The 18,714-nt window shown below is 50.1% G+C and overlaps 1 protein-coding gene across 1 annotated transcript in view; it reads left to right on the forward strand.

Annotated features, from left to right (window-relative positions):
* Positions 1-1,593: 1,593 nt before the first annotated feature.
* Positions 1,594-18,714, forward strand: part of KCNJ3 (potassium inwardly rectifying channel subfamily J member 3) — a 56,986-nt gene continuing 39,865 nt past the window's right edge. Inside the window, exons 1-2 of the mRNA XM_076343219.1 lie at positions 1,594-2,271; positions 7,806-8,022. Of these exons, the coding sequence (XP_076199334.1) occupies positions 1,594-2,271; positions 7,806-8,022 (895 nt within the window). The remainder of the gene's footprint in view (positions 2,272-7,805; positions 8,023-18,714) is intronic.

The following is an 18,714-nucleotide window of genomic DNA, read 5'->3' on the forward strand; positions in this document are numbered from 1 at the left end:
TAACCGTCTTGTTTGCCGTTTTCAACTACGGGAGCTTGGTTTTCTTCTGCTCTTTACCTAAAATCTCTTTTGAAAGTTACCCAGTATTTTCAGAGTTATTAAAAATGGCTATTAGCGATCAAGGGATAATCAAATCCGCCAATTTTAAAAAAATCCCCCCTGCTAGTTACCGTGACCACATGACCCAGAAATACCTGCATGTGGAAAACGTGCCCTTGCCCGCTGGTACGACCGCGTCGCCCGGCTTTTCCGCAAACACATTGCGGAGGATTTTCAGCCGCCTGTGTAGTATTTCGGCAGTTCAGCTGGCAGAATTTTTGCCCTTGCTAACATGTATTTTGAATCCCGGTAATTATCTTTGCTGACGACAGGTCTTCCTTGTCCGTTTTGTTTCTCTTGGCAATTTTCTTCCAGGCACTGAGCGGAGTGAAGGGATTGGAGGGTGGGGAAAAATGAAAATAAATCGAAACGTGAAGGGGCCGGGGTGCCCCACCCTCCCCCGTCCCCCCGGGCCTCCCCTCTCCCCCTCCCGGCAGGTTCCCCGGGGCTCCGCGGGAGCCGGAGCACGGCGGCCGGGGGGGGCACGGAGGGAGGCCGGGGTGAGGACGGCGGTGGGGAGGATGACCAGGGTGAGGAAGATGAGGAACGCGCTGGGGATGGGGAGGGCGCCGGGCGGGGCGAAGCGCGGGGCATTGCGCGGGGAGCGGAGCGCAGGGGGCATTGCGCGGGGTGGTGCGCGGGGAGTTGCGTGGGGAGCGGAGCGCAGCGGGCGTTGCGGGGGGCGTTGCGCGGCGCGGTGCGCGGGGGGCAGAGCGGAGGGCGTTGCGCGGGGAGCGGAGCGCAGGGGGCGTTGTGCAGGGCGTTGCATGGGGGGCGTTGCGGGGGGCGTTGAGGGGGACGGAGCGCAGGGGGCGTTGCGGGGGGCGTTGCGCGGCGCGGTGCGCGGGGGGCAGAGCGGAGGGCGTTGCGCGGAGAGCGGAGCGCAGGGGGCGTTGTGGGGGGCGTTGCGGGGGGCGTTGTGCAGGGCGTTGCATGGGGGGCGTTGCGCAGGGCGTTGCGCGGTGCGGTGCGCGGGGGGCGGGGCGGAGCGCGTTGCGCGGGGCGTTGCGCGGGGCGGTGCGCGGGGGGCGGAGCAGAGGGCGTTGCGCGGGGCGTTGCGCGGGGGGCGGAGCGCGGGGGGCGTTGTTGGGGGCGTTGCGCGGTGCGGTGCGCGGGGGGCGGGGCGGAGCGCGTTGCGCGGGACGTTGCGCGGGGGGCGGAGCGCGGGGGGCGTTGCTGGGGGCGTTGCGCGGTGCGGTGCGCGGGGGGCGGGGCGGAGCGGAGGGCGTTGCGCGGGGCGGAGCGCGGGGCGGTGCGCGGGGGGCGGAGCGGGGGGCGGGGGGCTCCCTGCCGGGGCCGCGCCGCCCCTGCCGCCGGCTCCGCGTGGGTGGCGGCCGCGCAGAGCGGTGGCTCCGCGCCCGCAGAGCGGCGGCGGCGCCGGTCCGGGCTGGGCCGGGGCGCGGGGCCGGGCGGGGCGGGGCGGGGCCGGGCTCGGCGGGGCGGGCGGCGGCGGCGGCGCTGCGCGGGGCGGCGCGGAGCGGCGCGGAGCGGAGCATGTCGGCGCTGCGGCGGAAGCTGGGGGACGAGTACCAGGTGGTGAGCACCTCGGCCAGCGGCGGGGGGCTGCCGCCGCCCCGGGCGGCACCGCGGGGGAAGCGGCAGCGCTTCGTGGACAAGAACGGGCGGTGCAACGTGCAGCACGGGAACCTGGGCGGCGAGACCAGCCGGTACCTCTCGGACCTCTTCACCACCCTGGTGGACCTCAAGTGGCGCTGGAACCTCTTCATCTTCATCCTCACCTACACCGTGGCCTGGCTCTTCATGGCCTCCATGTGGTGGGTGATCGCCTACATGCGGGGCGACCTGAACAAGGCGCACGACGACAGCTACACCCCCTGCGTGGCCAACGTCTACAACTTCCCCTCTGCCTTCCTCTTCTTTATAGAGACTGAGGCCACCATCGGCTACGGGTACCGCTACATCACGGACAAATGCCCCGAGGGCATCATCCTCTTCCTCTTCCAGTCCATCCTGGGCTCCATCGTGGACGCCTTCCTCATCGGCTGCATGTTCATCAAGATGTCTCAGCCCAAGAAGAGGGCCGAGACCCTGATGTTCAGCGAGCACGCCGCCATCTCCATGCGGGACGGCAAGCTCACCCTCATGTTCAGAGTGGGCAACCTCCGCAACAGCCACATGGTCTCCGCGCAGATCCGCTGCAAGCTGCTCAAAGTAAGTGCGGTCCTCCCACGCTTGCCCCGCTGCCACTGCCGGTCCCCCGGGGACGTCCCACCGTCCCCCTCCGCGTCCCCGCCTCTGCCCTGCGCCGGAGCTGCCGGCCTCTCCGAGCACCCTTTTGGCAGGGGAGCTTTGCCGTCCCTCACTCCTGCCCCGGGCTCCTTCTGTGTCCCTGCGATGCTCTTCAGGCTCAGCCGTCAGGCACCAGATTTACTCTCAACCATCTGATTTACCAGCAGCCTTGTTGGATAATATTTATATTCAGCACTGGGTTTACATGCATATTTATATATTTCTATAAAATGCTAGATTTCTCTGACAAGTAAATACTTTGTAGCTTGAATTCCTTGGTGTGCATTTTAAAAGAAAGCTGTTTGCCGTTCTGGCGTATTTCTCTGCTGTCAGGCAATGGTGAGTCCAGTCAGGCAGAACTTTATTTATATGGTGCATGAACTTCAAGGAAAGCAGAATGCCAGGGTTAGACATTTAAAAATCGTGCTAATGGCCCCGTATGTCTAGGGAAAATTGAGTGTTTATTTGAGACTTGCTACAACGGCCGGATATACACAGGGGAGATGAAATAAGCATGGAGTGGGTGGAAGGGGACGGCTCGGGTGACATTTGACGCATGCAGGGCATCCCGCATGTTTCCGCAGCTGGCAGAGGATGTGGGTGCCCTGCCCTCGGGGTGGGTGCTCTGCAGGGGCAGGCAGGGTCCCCTTGCCGGGGGGGGGACGGACACCCCACCTGGAGGGCTGCCCTCCTTTCTTCCCTGCTCCTCTGGCTGCCCCCTGCGGAGGGATGCTCATCCCCCCGTCTGCTGCACCCGGATCCGGCGAAGCACAAGTGCGTTTTGCTCAGAGGCTTCTGAAGTTGTTGTGTTTTGACCCAAATACGTGTTTCCGACGGGGGTTTTGCAGGCAGGATCGTCGCTGCATTCGGTGAGGGCTGCAGGACCCCCACTGCATCCTAAACCACGGGGGAGTCTGTGGCCAAAAGGAGGGGTAGTGCTCGCACTCAACAAGCTGGGGGGAAGAGGAATTTAAACAATCTCCATAATTTCATTTGTCTCCTTCCTGCCGTGCCCGGATGATTGCTGTAGCTGGGGACCGACGTCGGTGAAGATGCTCTCGCTGAAGCTGACTTGGAGGCATCTATCCCTGTTCTTTTCTTTTTGAGTAATCAGCTGGAATCTCAGTTACGCTTTTCCCCGATATGAGCTATCCCTGATTGTTTCCTCGTGTCAGAAGTTTAGATGGGTAAATTGAATGATGTGCAATTAGCCTGGTAAGTAATCATTCGGTCTTTAGAGGGCACCACGGTGACCACTCCAACTGCCTTGTGCGACGAGGCCATCCTGACTAGGGAGAGGTCAGACTGTCACGTTTAACGTAGCTCTTTAATAGCTTTAAAGAATCAAAATGAGTCATTTCCATTACAAATTTTGAAAATAGCCCTTTTTGTTTCCAGAGGTGCCGCGGGGGGAATTTTAAAAGTTGGACCTTAAAACTTAGTGTGGCTTCGAAAAATTTCCTGAACTTTAAATATGTGAAAGAGTGGCTTCACAGCCATCATTTCTTGTGGCTTTGTGAAGGCAGTGCTGGAGTCAGAGGGGTGAAGGTTTTGCAGCTGTTTTAAAAATAGCAAGAAACTGAGAGGAGCCCAGGGAACCCTGCCATAGCAGCAGCTCAAACAAAGCGAGCTGTCCTTGCATCCTGGGGCACCGTTCGTGTTAGGGAAAGGAGAAGGCCATTCGTGAGGCGTGCCACCGACGTGGGCGCTGTCGGTGCCGGCGGCTGCCTCGTGGCCGTGGTGGCAGGCGGTGCTGCGGGCATCCCGCAGTGCCCCTTGCCCGCCAGGCTGAGGGGCTTTCCCCAGCCCAAAGCTGCCCAGCCCCCCGGAGCTCTGTACACGGGCGGCTATAAATGTGGAGGGAGAGGGAGAAGAGTAATAAAGGGCTAAAATGTGGCTTTTCTGTGGGCACAGTTATAGCTGGCTCTGCGCATCCCCTACCAAATGTCTCTGCCCGGTGCATCCTTTCGCTGCTGTGGGGGAGCAGTGCTTGGCCAGGCCCCCTGGCCAAAAAAAAAAGAAGGGAAAAAAAGGGTTGCAGCAGGGAGAGCGATCTCTCTTCCAGGGGGTGCTGCCATGCACGGACCGTCTTTCCGGCTTGCAGGAGCACGAGTATGTGGCAGGGGGGAATCACTGCTTCAGTGTTTCTGCTTTGGTTTGCATATAACCTTTATTGCAGGTTTATTGCGAAACCAGGAGGGCAGAGTTAATTGTAGGGCTGCTCACAGATTTTCTGCTGAAACGCTTCCTTTTTGGTAAAAGGTTATTCTGCTTGCAAAATCTATGTAAAATTGGAAATCCCAATACACTGTTTTTCTTCTTTTTTATTTTTTTTTCCCCTGGTAAGCTTAGACCATACTGGAGAAAAAAACAAATACCAAACCTTAAAAGCGGCAAGTTAGTGCAAAGACTCATTCATTGTAATGTTCTTTTTTTTTCTTGATGAATCTCCAAGATTGTGAAGAACTTGGATGAAACTTAGAAGCTCTGTACTTTCCTCCCTACATTACATTGAGTCAAAAGAGTCACTCAAGGTCATTTCTTTTGACAAATGCTTTGTCTCGAATAGCAAAGCAGTCAGTAGTACGAGTTCTCACACCCTGCCTTGGGTTGAATACTGCCTGTAACTCAGGGGTAGTTGTAAAATAATATTTGGTTTGTCTACAACATTTTAGCTCTCAATCTTTATCTCAATTCCCTCAGAGCAGAAGCAATCGTACTTCATGTATATGACTTCACAGCTGAATAATGTAACACCTGGTTTTACTGCAGCTGTAAAATAGGAGGTTTTTGAGACAGATGTGGTAGATTCCCCGGGAATCCCGCGAGCTCCAGTGCAAGCGGCGGTAGTGTGACGATGCCGTGGGAGTGGGAGCAGGAGGAGGGTCCTCCCCGGCGCTGCAGCAGCAGTTACAGCTCATGGCACCCAGGCAGCAGCCCACCCATTTTTAACCTTTCTTCCCCATCATTTTCTTCCCCCCATCTGTAGTTCATGCCCGTTTCTCTGGACTTTGCTGCGTCCCTCAAGCACCGCGTTGTCTTTAACTCTCCTTTTCCATCACTATTCCGTCTGTTAAGATGTCCATTATATAGGATTTTTTTGCAAAATAATAGTTCACCCTGCTTCGTCATCCTCTCCTGTGCATTGGTAGGGGGGTTTTGGCTGGTTGGTTCAGACCGAGATTTCAGGGCAGGTACCGCCGGGTATTCCTTGGAAAGCATCCGTGGAGAAGGGCCACGTAAAGCCAAAACATTTTGGACAATAGTGGTGGTAGCTGAAGTCCTAAACAGAGGAGCCAGAGCTTCTACAACCAGCCCTTTAGAGGACTTCCCCAAACCATTAGCCTTCAGAACGAAGCCTGGCGCGTGCAATTCCTGATTGCGTTTCACTGGGTCTGACCCGGGGCCACCGTTTTCCTCTGTCCCAAAGCCAAAGCCAAGCCGGGGGGGGGGTGGGGTGGGGGGTGTCTTGGTGTCCCCAGAGTGATGTCACCCAGAAATGGGCCAGCCTTCGCCTCCCCCGTGGCTATAACAATACTGTAGGGGTGTGGGATGTCTGATGGAAGCGGTTCCTGCCCTAGAGCTGCTCCTTGCCCTGCTTACCGGTGTTATTTGGTGCTTTGCTTGTGCTTTTGTCTTTTTATGGAAAAGTAGACTTCTCTCTAAAGAAAGAACAAACAAAACCCTGCAGGCAGGATATTTATGCAGATGTGCTCTAGATGTTTCTTGGCTCTGATGTCGTTATCTGAAACTGCATGGCGTATGCTAGGATGGGGTAGCAGAGGCAGGTGTGATAAATCTGAATTTTCACACACAAAAATTTAAGCACATTTCTTAGCCGAATCTTCAGGGCAGTGAAAGACACGATTGTTTGTTTGGGATTAGATCTCCTTCAAATCCAGCCACCATTCAGGGAAAATTTTAAAAATAGAAACCAAATCCTAAGCAAGGCATGTAATCCGGTTTTGCTCTGTCTGCTGCCGTTTGCTTTTATGTTCCCAACGGCTTCCCACCCCCGTGTCCGGGGGGCTTGGCCATAGCTGCACCCCTTTCACCCTCGCTGGGGGCTGCCCCGTGCCCCGGGGGCAGCCGGCATCCTCCCACCCCCCTGCAGCTGCCAGTGCCGGACATTTTACCAAGGGCATGGGACTGGGTTTCTCTGGGAGCCGCTGGTGTCACTCGTAGGAGCGCTGGTAGTCCGGAGGTGACGTCTGTGCTGGTCCCTCTCCAACGGGGCTTCTACCCCCCCTCCAATTACATACCTAGCGCAGCAGGTCTGAATAGTGAGGGGAATGGAAACAGAGTTAGGGGAAAAGTTAGAGGAAAGATGATGCTTCTTCCTGCAAGCGTAATCGTGCTCCCATTAAAAAAAAATTCCCATTTCAAGTCAGTGGTATTGCTCAATATGGGAAGTTTCACATCAGCTCAAAACGTCGGGAATGATGGAAATGCATCTCGAGTAGTGATTTGATGGGTTTTGGCTGTGTGTGATGAATACAAGAGTTTGTAAAACTTCTTTTTAAAATCTAAGTAGCAAATAATGGAAAATTCTGTAATAAAAATAGTGACCAGGAAGGGCTATAATGTTCTGTTCCTGCCTATTCGTAACACGGGGAGAAGAAATGAAAGCCGGAGAGGGAGCGCTTGGGCAGGGCTGTGCTGATTACAGTGCTCCTTACGGACTAGGGATGCGAAGCGTAGCTTGCAGCGAGGCGCACGAGCCGGAGTGCTGAGTTCGAGGTTTCAGCTCTAGGCGTGATTTTATGGACTTGTTGTGTAGCTGTTAAATTGTGGTTTGTAGTGTCTTAGCGGGCAGCTCTGACTAAAGCAGTAACAGCATCCCCTTCTCCAGGCTTCTTTTGTCAAAAGGACAGCGATCTAAAAACCTCCCTGGAGAACTGTGTGCCCAGCTGGTTTGGGGCTGATGTAGGTTGTTAGCCAGCGCTGGGGAACTCTCTCTTATGGGTAAGTTGGTAATTAATCTAACTGCTGCCACTTTCTGCAAGGGGTTTCTGTTTGTGGAGGGACCCTGGAGGTGGCTGTGAGCCTTTGCCCGGGGTCACTGTGTTGCAGCAGGGATTTTGTGAGGTCTTGAGTGCCTTCTGCTTGCCAGAGCCTCAAGGTGCGCCGGCTTCATCTTCTCCTCCTGGTGGGTGATGCTGCGGGTCAGTGGCAGAGCCGTCATTCGTGTCGGTGGCCAGTGTCCTTCCAGGGCTCCTATGTTGGTGAGCTGCAATTGCAGTAAGAGGCGTGTTAGAAATAATTCATCCCTGCTCTCCACAGCCAGCGCTGGGTTTCCACCCGTTTCGCGGCCACGTGGCTGGACTGGGGTTTGCCTCGTGTGAGGGGTGGTGCAGAGCGCTGGCGGGGATGCGGGATGCTGTCGGGGTGCCTCCTTGATGGCTGCTCCAGCAGTGATGTCTCTTTCTCTGTCTCTCCCCTCGCTGCCTGTCCAGTCCCGCCAGACCCCGGAGGGCGAATTCCTGCCGCTCGATCAGCTGGAGCTGGACGTGGGCTTCAGCACGGGGGCCGACCAGCTTTTCCTCGTGTCCCCACTCACCATCTGCCATGTGATAGATGCCAAGAGCCCCTTCTACGACCTCTCCCAGCGCAGCATGCAAACGGAGCAGTTTGAGATTGTCGTCATCCTGGAGGGCATCGTGGAAACAACGGGTGAGTAGAGAAAGCAAATGCTCCGCGAAGCAGACGTCACCCGGCAGGTCTTGCCATCCGTGCTCGAAAAATTGGGTGCTTCAGATTGCCCTTTAATCCAACGACGCGGTCACATTTTGCAAACGCTTCCAGGTGGCCAAAGTCATATTTTCCTACAAAGTGAAAACGCTGGAGTGATTTTTGGCAATGTGTCTGTTACCCAGGTCACGCGCGTTGGTGCTCCCGTCGAGGCCGAGAAACTTCCGTCACGGTGGCTCGGCGGCGCGGTGCGGTGCGGGGATGCTGTGGCGGGGTCGGGCGTGCTGTGCTCCCTGCAGCATTGCCCGGCAGCGATGCTCCGGCCCGGGCTGGGGGTAGATGCTCCCGCAGGCAGCGAGTGCCTTGCTTCTCTTCCCAGGCTGCTGCCTGCCACAGGGCAGCGCTTAGGGGGGATATTCAGAATATCTTTGATCATTTTTCGGTCCATATGCTGGTGTCCCAGCGTTTGTGTGCTGGGCTGCTTTTCTAGCACAGGAGGCAACCTCCGAGAGCCTCAGGCTGCAGTGTTCTAGTAGCTCAGCCTGGTGCCCAGGGAGGCTGGGGGCAGCAGAGGTGAATCGTCCGTGCCGTTCAAGAAACGCTCCCTGCTATTTCAAGAAAAAATCCCTGATATTTCAAGAAAAACTCCCTGCTATTAGCATAGCTGGCTGGTGTAAGGATTTCAGGGCTGACATGCAGACCAAAGCACTCCAGCTTGGTTTTTTTTCTAGCAGAACTGTTTTAAAACAGAAATGATTGAAGAAAAGGCATTTTGTAAGTAACTCATTAGAATTTTAAAACAAAGTGGTGTGTTTGTATACTTTTGAGTTTATTTTTGTAAATATTTCAGACAGGCATTATACACAGAACAAAAAAAAAAAGGTGGTATTTTCTGGATCTGTAAAGCCTAACTGATATAAACTTGCAAATTTTGTGACCTAGTTTTATAAGATTAGATGAATATTGGGTAAAATAGAGCAAAATGTGCTCTATCTTGATAAAATATGGAGGGATGAAAGGGTTTTGAAGTTAAAAAAAATCTTTAAAAATGTGAGTAAATGAGGGAGGAGGAGAGTATAGAGCTGGAGGGTAGCTGGACTGGAGGAGAACCAATATCAGCAATGACGAGAGCGCGTAAAGACAAAGATGGAGGTGCCGCAGGTGGTGGTGAGGAGGGAAGAAACCTTCTGGAAACCTTTTCTGGAAAAAACCTTCATGGCACTGCCTTTGGCACAAGCACTGGGGGTTTATTTTAAGCTGCAGCACTTCTCACTGATGGTTTCCAGTAGGTAGCTTTTGGTGAGCCTGGTTGAAGTAAGGAAAACAAGAACAGACACGAGGGAAGGGGCAATCTCATCTAAAGGATGCCCTTTTTTTTTAAGAGAGGAGGGGTGGAGACTTAGTAGGTTTAAAACCTGTGGAAAGCCAGGACCCATCTCTCTCTCCTGGTGCTCTTCCAGCAGATTCTTTATTACAGTGTCCACCTCCCCTATCACTCACCTTAAAGCCAAAACACATTTGGCAAGACAGGTCTTGCTGTGGGAACATATCATCTACGTACACATACGTGTGCAATTTGTGTTTACGAATGTACATTGTATGTCAAGAAAAATGGGGAAGGTTTCCTGTGGGATATGTACCTGAATACCTCTGCTAAGGTAAAAGGGATTTAATTCAGAGGCAGTTTTCTGAGAAGTTGAGTCTGATGCTGTGAAATGTGACCGCTGGAGCTGGGCTGACTGAAGGTCAGGAGACATCAACCTCGTCACTGTTAGTACACGTTATGCAAAATAGGTTTCTTTTCTTTGTGGAAATAATACGTTGCAGAAATCTTCCATCTAAGCTGTCTTAACTTACGGTTTGCATCTAACAGCCCACAGCCCCCCCAGAACAGAAGCAATAATTTGAAGGGGTTTATTAGAAATGTTATAAAATAATTTGCAGCTTACTCTGTTGGATGTTTCGTAGATAAAGCCGGGAGGAGACTCGGTCTGTGCTTTCTTCCTTCTGGGTGTAAGACAGTTACCTGCCCTCGCTGTAGCGTGTAAATGATGGCAGAAGTGCAATACAAGTCTTAAATGTCTGCTGGCGTGGAAAGAACAGAAATAACTCGCAGTTGTTTGGAAACCGGGGTGCTATTTTTGGTTAGGTGTAAAAATGATGCTTTGTTTTTTGTCTCAGAAAGTCAGCGAGTAGGTCATACGTTTGAAAGGGCTTTTGCAATTAATTTCGCTTGCGTGTGGCTGGCGAGAGAGCGGTGGTGGTACCGGTGGGTCTCACAGGGGCTGAGCGAGCCCGATTGATCTGCGGGTAGTTCAGGGGAGTCCGGCGGATGATGAATATGTAGCCTGCGGGAAGTGGGCTGGAGGAAGATTAAATAAACTGTGGTTGATTTGCAAATGAGCTGAAGTTACAGCTGCGAGTGTTTGAAGTGGGGGCTGATCTGAACCGAACGGGAGAGGGGTTTGGGGTTTCTTTGTGTGTCTGGTCCAGTCGAGCCCAGAAGGACCAGACAGAGGTCAGAGCCAAGGCTGGGCGGAGAGGAGGGTTGAGTTACGTATGGGATGACTTGCGCTGCCAGCATCAGCCCAGCTGGTGCTTCAGGCGATGCTCCTGCCTGCTTTTCAGCCCTTCCAGTGGTGTGGAAGTCCTTTCTGATGGCTGCTGTCTTAGACCTCGGCTGTGGTGCCTTATATTTTGAGTTTTGAAGTACAATCACGATGTTCTGTTAATCCTACTGGGAGCGGTATTTAATTTAATTATGAGTGAAACCTGCACAGATAGGAGAGCAGCCTCCAGAGAGCAAGTCTCTCCTACAGCCCTGTTCTTAGGATGGGTTTCTCCTGCATCCCAGGGGTGAAATAGGTGTTTACTGCAGAGCGGAGAACTTTTTACCTTTCAGCCTAGAAAGCTGCCTTTGTAGTGGTTATCTGTTACCCTCCTACCAATTACTGCATGAAAAAAATCATCATCATTTTGTATCGTTACCTTGAGTTGAAATTGAATTGGATTTTGAAACTCAGCAGACTATATTTCAATACTAGAACACGATGAAAAAGGATGAATTTGTACAATGATGCAGTCTTGGCATTTGGTTTCTTTCCAAAGGCGAGAGGTCCAAAAGCCAAACTGAAGTCAGGTAGCGATGCGCGCCCCTTCCCGTGCTGATGTCACGACGGCTGCATCCCTGTGCTGCTGCAGACCCAGGCAGCGTTCTCCATCAGGGCATCTCCTGGGAAACCCTGCCTGGGAACTGGTTTTTGAGTTTGAAGCTGGACTCCAGCTCTAATGTTTCCCCGTGAAAACAGTTAATTTCACTCGGATGTCTTCATTCCCAAGCGGGGAGATGTGTACTGAGCAGAGTAGCAGTTTTAGGAGGAACTTTCCCCCTGCGCTAGATGTGCTGCTTGGCTTCTGTGCCGCGTCTCCTGACTTGACAACCAGTTCAGAGGATCTGATAAAATAATATGGCTTCTGCACGTAGTCATTAAGCAACCTTATAATAAGCCAATTTTCTAAAGCTGCTGTCTTATTTTCTTCTTTTTTTTTGTAAAATTGACTTGAAGAGCATCAATACCATGGAGGTAAATTGTTTTCTAACCTGCCCCAGAAACACAGCGCAGAGGAATTGCACTGTTTGCTCCCGCTGCCAAGTCCTTACAGCGTACCGCAGCGGAGCAGCCCCTGCCTGGGCTGTAGGAGGGTCCTACCCCGAATCTTTGCTAACGGTTATTTGTAGCATATTTAAAGGAAAAGGCTTTGACATTCATCAAAGTTCTTCAACTTGCAGAGTTTAAAGGGGGAGTTGGTGCCTTCAGCCTACACTCCTAGTTTGTTTAAGTAAATTATTTTCTGTGTCTGCCTGAAAAGTGCTGTGAAATTGCGCTCAGATCTAGAACAACCTTTGTAAAGAACCGAGTTACTCACGCGCGTCTCTGGTGTCCTGTGGAGAACTGCTGGCCCCAACGTCAAGAATTAGACAGCGAGCAAATAATAATAAATAACAAAAATATTTATCTCATGGTATACTCTTAGCACTTCTGGTTGTAGTGACATGACAGAAGCGGTCTTTAGTCTGGAACTGAAGGAAGCAGAAATACCTGTAAAAAACAAATGCAGACTTCTGGTTCAACAAAGGAAAAATAAGAGGGAATTAGAGTCCCTGGAAGGATCAGTGGGGTGGATTCAGGGCTCTTGACGTGTTTTGAAGTGCTTCAACCTTTAACTATTCTATAAATCACGATTTCAAAATCTATTTAGCAATATCGTCGCATTCCTGCATTCATGTGTGATCGTATGGTGCCATAGGACGTAGCGTTTGGGAGGCCTATCATGTCAGTTAGGTTACGCCAGGACAGTACAATTTAAGGGTAAGTCATCCGACTTTGCCATTTCCCTTGTTATTCCTTTTCCAGTCCTCCGGTATCGCCGTCTGGTGTGGGCCAGGGTGCAGGTGTCTTAAAAATTATAAAAACTATTAGTAGGTATTGAATATTTCTCTCTCTAATATAACCTTGTATTTATAATAAATAGGGATTTAGGAGTCCTAATAGCATTTGATTTGAGTCAGCTCTGTCTTTTGATAGGGACTTAGGGCTTCTCGGTTTTCTTTAGCAGGTGCTTATGAAGACTTTTTTTCTTTGACTCTGTTTTCTGCTTTAATCAGTTGACTTTTGATATGCAATGTTACCAAGGGATTTACAGAATTAGTAAATATATACAATAAATCTTGTTTTGACTGTCTGCAGGGACAGTAAAGATTTTTTGGAGAAGTCTAATGAGTTGTTTAAGCAGGATCTTCTTGCTTATAAATCCCACTTGGCTGATTAAAATCACCGTTTCCGATGCCTTCTCTCATTAAATCATATAAAAATGATTTCTCATAGATGCCTCCCAACTTGATTAAGTTAATTTACTGCCTCGTCACTGAAATTTTAATTTCTGGAAATATAAACATTTCTTTATGCTTTCCTTACCCTCCTTAATTACAGCTTTTAGGCTGTTTAGATAACAACACGTGGAAAGCGGGAAGCGGACCCAGCGCATCTCTAGAGGGAGGGAAGCCGGGGTCTTCTGACCCCTCCTGGCGGGGAGCAGCAGGTCTGAGCTCAGCAGAGCCTGCCTCCCCTTCCCTTCCCAGCGAGGAGGTGTCCCTTTCCAGCCAGCCCTTTCTTGTAGGAACCAGAAGCAAAATATCTCAGCAGACTGATTTTTTTTTTTTTTTTAGGAGGCCCCGGGAGGGGTCACGGCCACGGGTGCTTGAGGTGACCGTGGGTGGCTCCTGGCTCTCCTCCCTACCTCCTGCATGACCCGCAGACTAGAACTCCTGCCTGGGGAGTGCTCCGAGGTCATCCCAACACCAGCCCCTTCCCTGGGATCGCTGGGGGATGCTCAGCGCTGGCTCTGGGGTTTGGTTTATTTCCATTTTTTGGAGTGTCAGCCAGCAACGGGAGAGTTTCACAGCTGAGAGGTTCAAATGGCTTTTCAGAATCCGAAGACGGTTATGATTCATAAGGGTAATTGCTCGTCATTTAGGATTATTTTTGATATATATTCAACCCCTCCATTATTATGATAACATATAATTTTGAAGAACACTCAAAGCATTTATTTTCAAAACCTATTGTCCTGATTTCACATTATTGTGATGGAGAATTTTAAGCTCCGTTGTCAGCAAACCTTCCCAGTGGTGTTCATGGGGAGAACAAGTTTTGACTCTTACGCTGGATTTCCCTTCTGGGGCTTTGCCTCTGCACGCATTTAGGAGTGCGTAGCCTTTTACAATTGCTGTATTATCCTGTGACTTGCTGATAAGCTGCTGAAATTGCTAAAAAAATTAACAGTTAATAAGAACCTGAAATGTACAGAAACCTGGCAGGAATGGTATATGCATCCATTTTCAAAACTCATTAAATGTTATTTTGGAAACCTTTTTAGCATCATTTTCTGATTAAAGAAATCAAACAGCCTGCCAGGCTTTTTAATTAAATAAATAGAGATGGAATCAAAGGCATATTCCACTGGTTTTACTTTTAAAAACATGAATAGCTTGCATCATAAAACTGTGGGTCTCCATAGGAAGGTTTCTCTCAGAAACAGATACATGGGAATGATTTCAAAACTGAAGCAACTTGAATGAACAAAGAACGGTAATACAGATCTGAAAGCTAATGTGATTTAGATAATTTCTAGGGCTATTTAAAAATGTTTATTCTCAAGGTCGCTTAGCTTCAAAGGAACCCCAATACAAATTTAGCAGCTTTAAAGGTGGAGCATAAAATGTATTTATTCTGGTTTTATCTTACCATTTAGATTTTGGGGGTTTTGTGCAGATGTGGGCAAAGTGTCGTGGGCAGAGGATAGAAGAGAGGGAAAATACTGTGGAGTTAATGGAGGAGCTAACCAGAGTCAAAACACGGCATCACTTGATAGTTGGTAGACTTCATAAATTGTACCTTGTTCATCCTCTCGCTCTCCTTCTCCACTGTCTTACAGTAGTTTTTGTGACCAGATCTTGGTGTTCATAAGGTATCATCAATCTCATTGTATTGACAGGACAGAAATTCGGATAGAGAGGTAGAGTGAGGAGCTCAAGGTCCAGAGCAGACTTTTGCACAGCACTGTGCATGCCGGCATTGCTCCACCATCGATGGCTCCTTGCTTGCTCTGGGTTTGCCTGTCTGCACGAGGGTGGCATGAAGCTGTCAGTAGCTTGGGTTTGGTGGAGTATGGAACTGCACGTGTGTCGTGGACCTATTCGTCATGGTCTTTGGCGAGGGATGAGGGGAGTCCTCACCTTCTGCATCAGTGGGAGGGGATCGGGGTCTTGGGGACCCCAAGCCGGCTTTCACCAGGGATAACTCGATGGCTAAATTTGCTTAAAACTCATCTCTCTGAACCACTTCTCTGCAAACTATCACAGAATCACAAGTGGTTGTGGTTGGAAGGGACCTCTGGAGGTCATCTGGTCCAACCCCGCTGCTCAAGCAGGGCCACCTAGACCCAGTTGCCCAGGACCATGTCCAGACGGCTTTTGAATATCTCCAAGGAGGGAGACTCCACCACTGTTTCAGTACTGAGACATCAGTAAGGTGTGTTAGATGGGAAGGTGACAGGAAAAGAACAATTCAGCAGTTCTACATAATGAAAGTGGGGTTTTTTTCTTTTTTTTTTTTTTTTCCCCTAAGCATAACCTGCACATGATAAAATAACCATTTAAAATGTTGTGGTCTTAGCAGTTCAGAAAATCTTTCTCCAGTGCTACCATTATATAAAATCTGTTAGTGGAAAAACCGATATTTGTTGGTCATGCAGGCAAACACGTTTGTCACGGTCAAAGCGAGGATGTGCTGAAATTGGGAGTGTCATCGCCCAGCTTCCCTCTGCCCCTCCTGCAGCTGCCGCTCAGGTGCAGCACAGCCAAAGGGCTCAGCTGGACCGAAAAAGGGAAAAAAGCATTTTTTAATGCTAATTTAAAGATTTAAGGTTCTGGGGAAATGTAGCGAAAGTGTATGGGTTTGTGTGCTAGTTCTAAGGAGGCACAACTGGGAGAGAACAGTTTTGGTAGCTGCATCCATTACATAACTTGCAGCCGTTGCGTAAGGCAGCAGTTCCCCAAAGCACTGAATTTCACTGCAAAAAGCCTTCGTGGCTCTTCCTCCTTTTTTCCTTTAGATCTCTTCGGAGATACAGGAGAGAAAAACGATAATGGTTTTAATCTGGAGCTCTGCAGGAGCTTTCCTTTCACCATATATAATCTGAATAACTGGTGATTCATCAGAAGTGGTGTCTTTGCAAAAAATACTTGTTCACGCTTAATCAAACAGAATACATTCTCCTTGAACAAGCCTTCTTGTGCTGATCTTGTGCTGTGTGTGCTGGCACAGATGGACCTTGTACCATCAGTCTACACATCTAGTTCAATTTTTTCCATGAATAAGTATTGGAGGGCTAAGCACGAGCTAGTAATCTCTGGGGAAGTGACATATGCAATCATCCAGAGAACTCAGGAGCACTAAAACTTGATCTCTGATATAAATCTGCACCGTGCCTCCAGGAAATCGAACATATCTAAGAAGAAAAATATGACTACCCAGTTCCCCGCGAGCGTGCGAGCTACATCCCTTCTGCAGCTGGAGCCATTTGGGTTTGGTTATGGGGGTGCCGGGGGGCAGGACCCCCCCGGTGGGGCTGGAGGACGGCGTTGGGACACGCCGAGCCCTGGCAGGTCGGAGCTGTTGTGCGAGCGCTTGGTTGGAAATGTGTGGAAGGCAAAGTGCTTGAATTTCTCACGGAGCAAACGTATGTGGTTGCGAGGGGTGTTGCTTTCTCATGCTGCAGTGCTGGGCAGGGAATACTTCGCTCCTGTAAACCCACCAGCAGGCAGGGACGTGGAGATGCTGCTTGCTAAATATAGACCCGAATTGCTCCTCTCTGAGAAATTCATAAATGAATAAGAAAACTCTACAGTGCTCAAACTGTGCTGTTTCTCGCCTATTGTTTTTTCAGTTAATAAGCATAAATTGGAGGTCTTCATTTTATTCTTGTCCTCTTACCATCACTGCCTCTCCTACTGAGTTGTCTAGATGGTTTAGTGATTTTCCATGTTTCTGGACAGAGAAAAGCTTTGGCTACAATAGCCCCGGTATTGGAGTCACAAGGATGCTGTTGTGGATCTGCAAGAAGATCGGCTTAAAGACCTGTTCAACTCACGTGCCCGTATGGCTTGTGCCAGGATCTGAATTTGAGCCACCATGAATCTGAGGGACATTTTATTTGCCCTGATCTGGAAGTGGGGCACGGCATATCCTAAATAAGAAGGTTCCTGCAAAATAGTTTGAACAAAGAATGAAAATACTCATCTGAGGATGGCTAATTTTGTCTTAATTCAGGAAGCATTTTAACTGCTGATGCAATTGAATGACTGGTTTTGCCATGTCCGTATTTTCTATAATAGCTCTTTCCATGGTAGCTCTGCTTGGGGTTGTCCCCAAACCTCCGTTCGGTGCCAAGCAGTTTTGCCCCAAGAAGAGCAGCTCCTCCCGGGCCGGGTGCGGGTGGTGGTACCCGAGGAGGAGACGGCTGGCGCAGGAGTTTCTGTCATTTGCATCAAATGACTTTATTGTTTAACCCTGCCCTAAATGAAGCCCTCAAAAGTGACACTTGCTAACATCGAGCTAATTTAAATCCAGTTGGGCCAAGTTGCCTGTTCCTGTTGCTGCATTTGTGCAGAACAAGCACGTCTGAGCAGAGTCAGGAGCAGCAGCGGGAAATCCCAGTGCCCGGGGGCCCGTGGTGTTAACCCCTGAATGGGACTGCCTGAGGGGCTGGGGGGACTCGGCCCCTTTGGTCCTGGACACCCCCCAAAATCCCAGGCGTGGCCAGTATAAAGGATGGAGGCGTTCATTTCTGAGCGGCAGTGCTGCAGCAGGGACCACCCTGGAGACCAGGCTGGGGTTTCCAGCAAGGCTGTCGCCTTAAATGGACTTTAATGGGAAATAAATGGAAAATCTTCCATTTTCTATTGCTGCAGCAGGTATATTCCTACTTCCAAGAGCTGCACTTTTTAGTCATTTCCTCATACATTGCGTCTTTCTCATTTTTTCCTCTAGTTTGTTAATATTATTGTAAAATAAGTTTTTAAAATTGTATTCTTGCAGGCAGTCCAGTTCTCTCCTACTCAGCAGCCCCGTTCCTCTGCCTTAGAAGGAAATTAAGTCCCTGTGACCTGATTTGCTCTGACAAATCCATTTTTCCCCTTGCTTGCAACCATGCTATCTCCTAGCTGATGAAAGTTGTTTGATTACTTTGTGCAGTGTTTTTCCCTGATTTGAAGTTAGCCTGCTGGGGTGTAATTACCCGTCGCCTGCCTTTCCCTCCTCCCGCAGCGTGGGCTCTGCCTTCGCCCCTCGCGGGTCTCTGGATCCACGTGCTGCTGTGCTGCTCCCTGCACATGAAGGGCGGTGGGCACGTCGGGCACCGTCCGCTTCTGAGGCAGCGGAGGAGCAATGGGGTGGAAAATCAGCAAAAAGATTTTGTGATATCAAGGGGTGAAAAGCAAAGCTGGAAATACCGATAGTTCCTGGGAAAGGCTTGCATCTGGTAGCCAGCTCTGTGAAGCCCTTCTAGCTTGGCTTCAGTTTGTAAACCAGGATTAATTAGTATTGCAATGATGCAAAACAAGGGGTTAGAGCAGTTTGTACTTTGCTGTGTTCCTTTCTTTCACATAATGAGAATTTTTTATGTTTTCAAAATTAAAAAATTCCTTGTACCTTTTCAGTACTTGGAAATTCTGGAGAGTCACTGCTGAGCATCAGCATCCTTCAGTCTTCAGATGGTTTTTCTTGCTATTAAATCTTACTTGTTACAGAACCAAGGTTTTTATTCTTTCGTCTGAGAATTCGGCTATGAAGACACAAAGTGCTCATTACCAAGCACTCCCTAGCTAGACCTAGTAATCAAATCCTAACCCATTCACATAAATAAGGGCAAAACTGTTGTTATCCTACTGTACAGTTAGCTGTTAGAAATATCCTTAGGAGCAAGGGGCTGCCTCAGGAGTGGTATGTAAAGTGGCAGCAATCAGTTGAACCATTTCTTACCTTTTCTGTTCAAATGCATTTGCTCCTTACAGATCAAGGCTCGTAATTTGCTTGTAATCTTTGCAAGCATAGC

This window comes from Aptenodytes patagonicus, chromosome 6 (genome assembly GCF_965638725.1).
Source record: "Aptenodytes patagonicus chromosome 6, bAptPat1.pri.cur, whole genome shotgun sequence".
In the NCBI taxonomy this organism is placed as follows: Eukaryota; Metazoa; Chordata; class Aves; order Sphenisciformes; family Spheniscidae; genus Aptenodytes; species Aptenodytes patagonicus.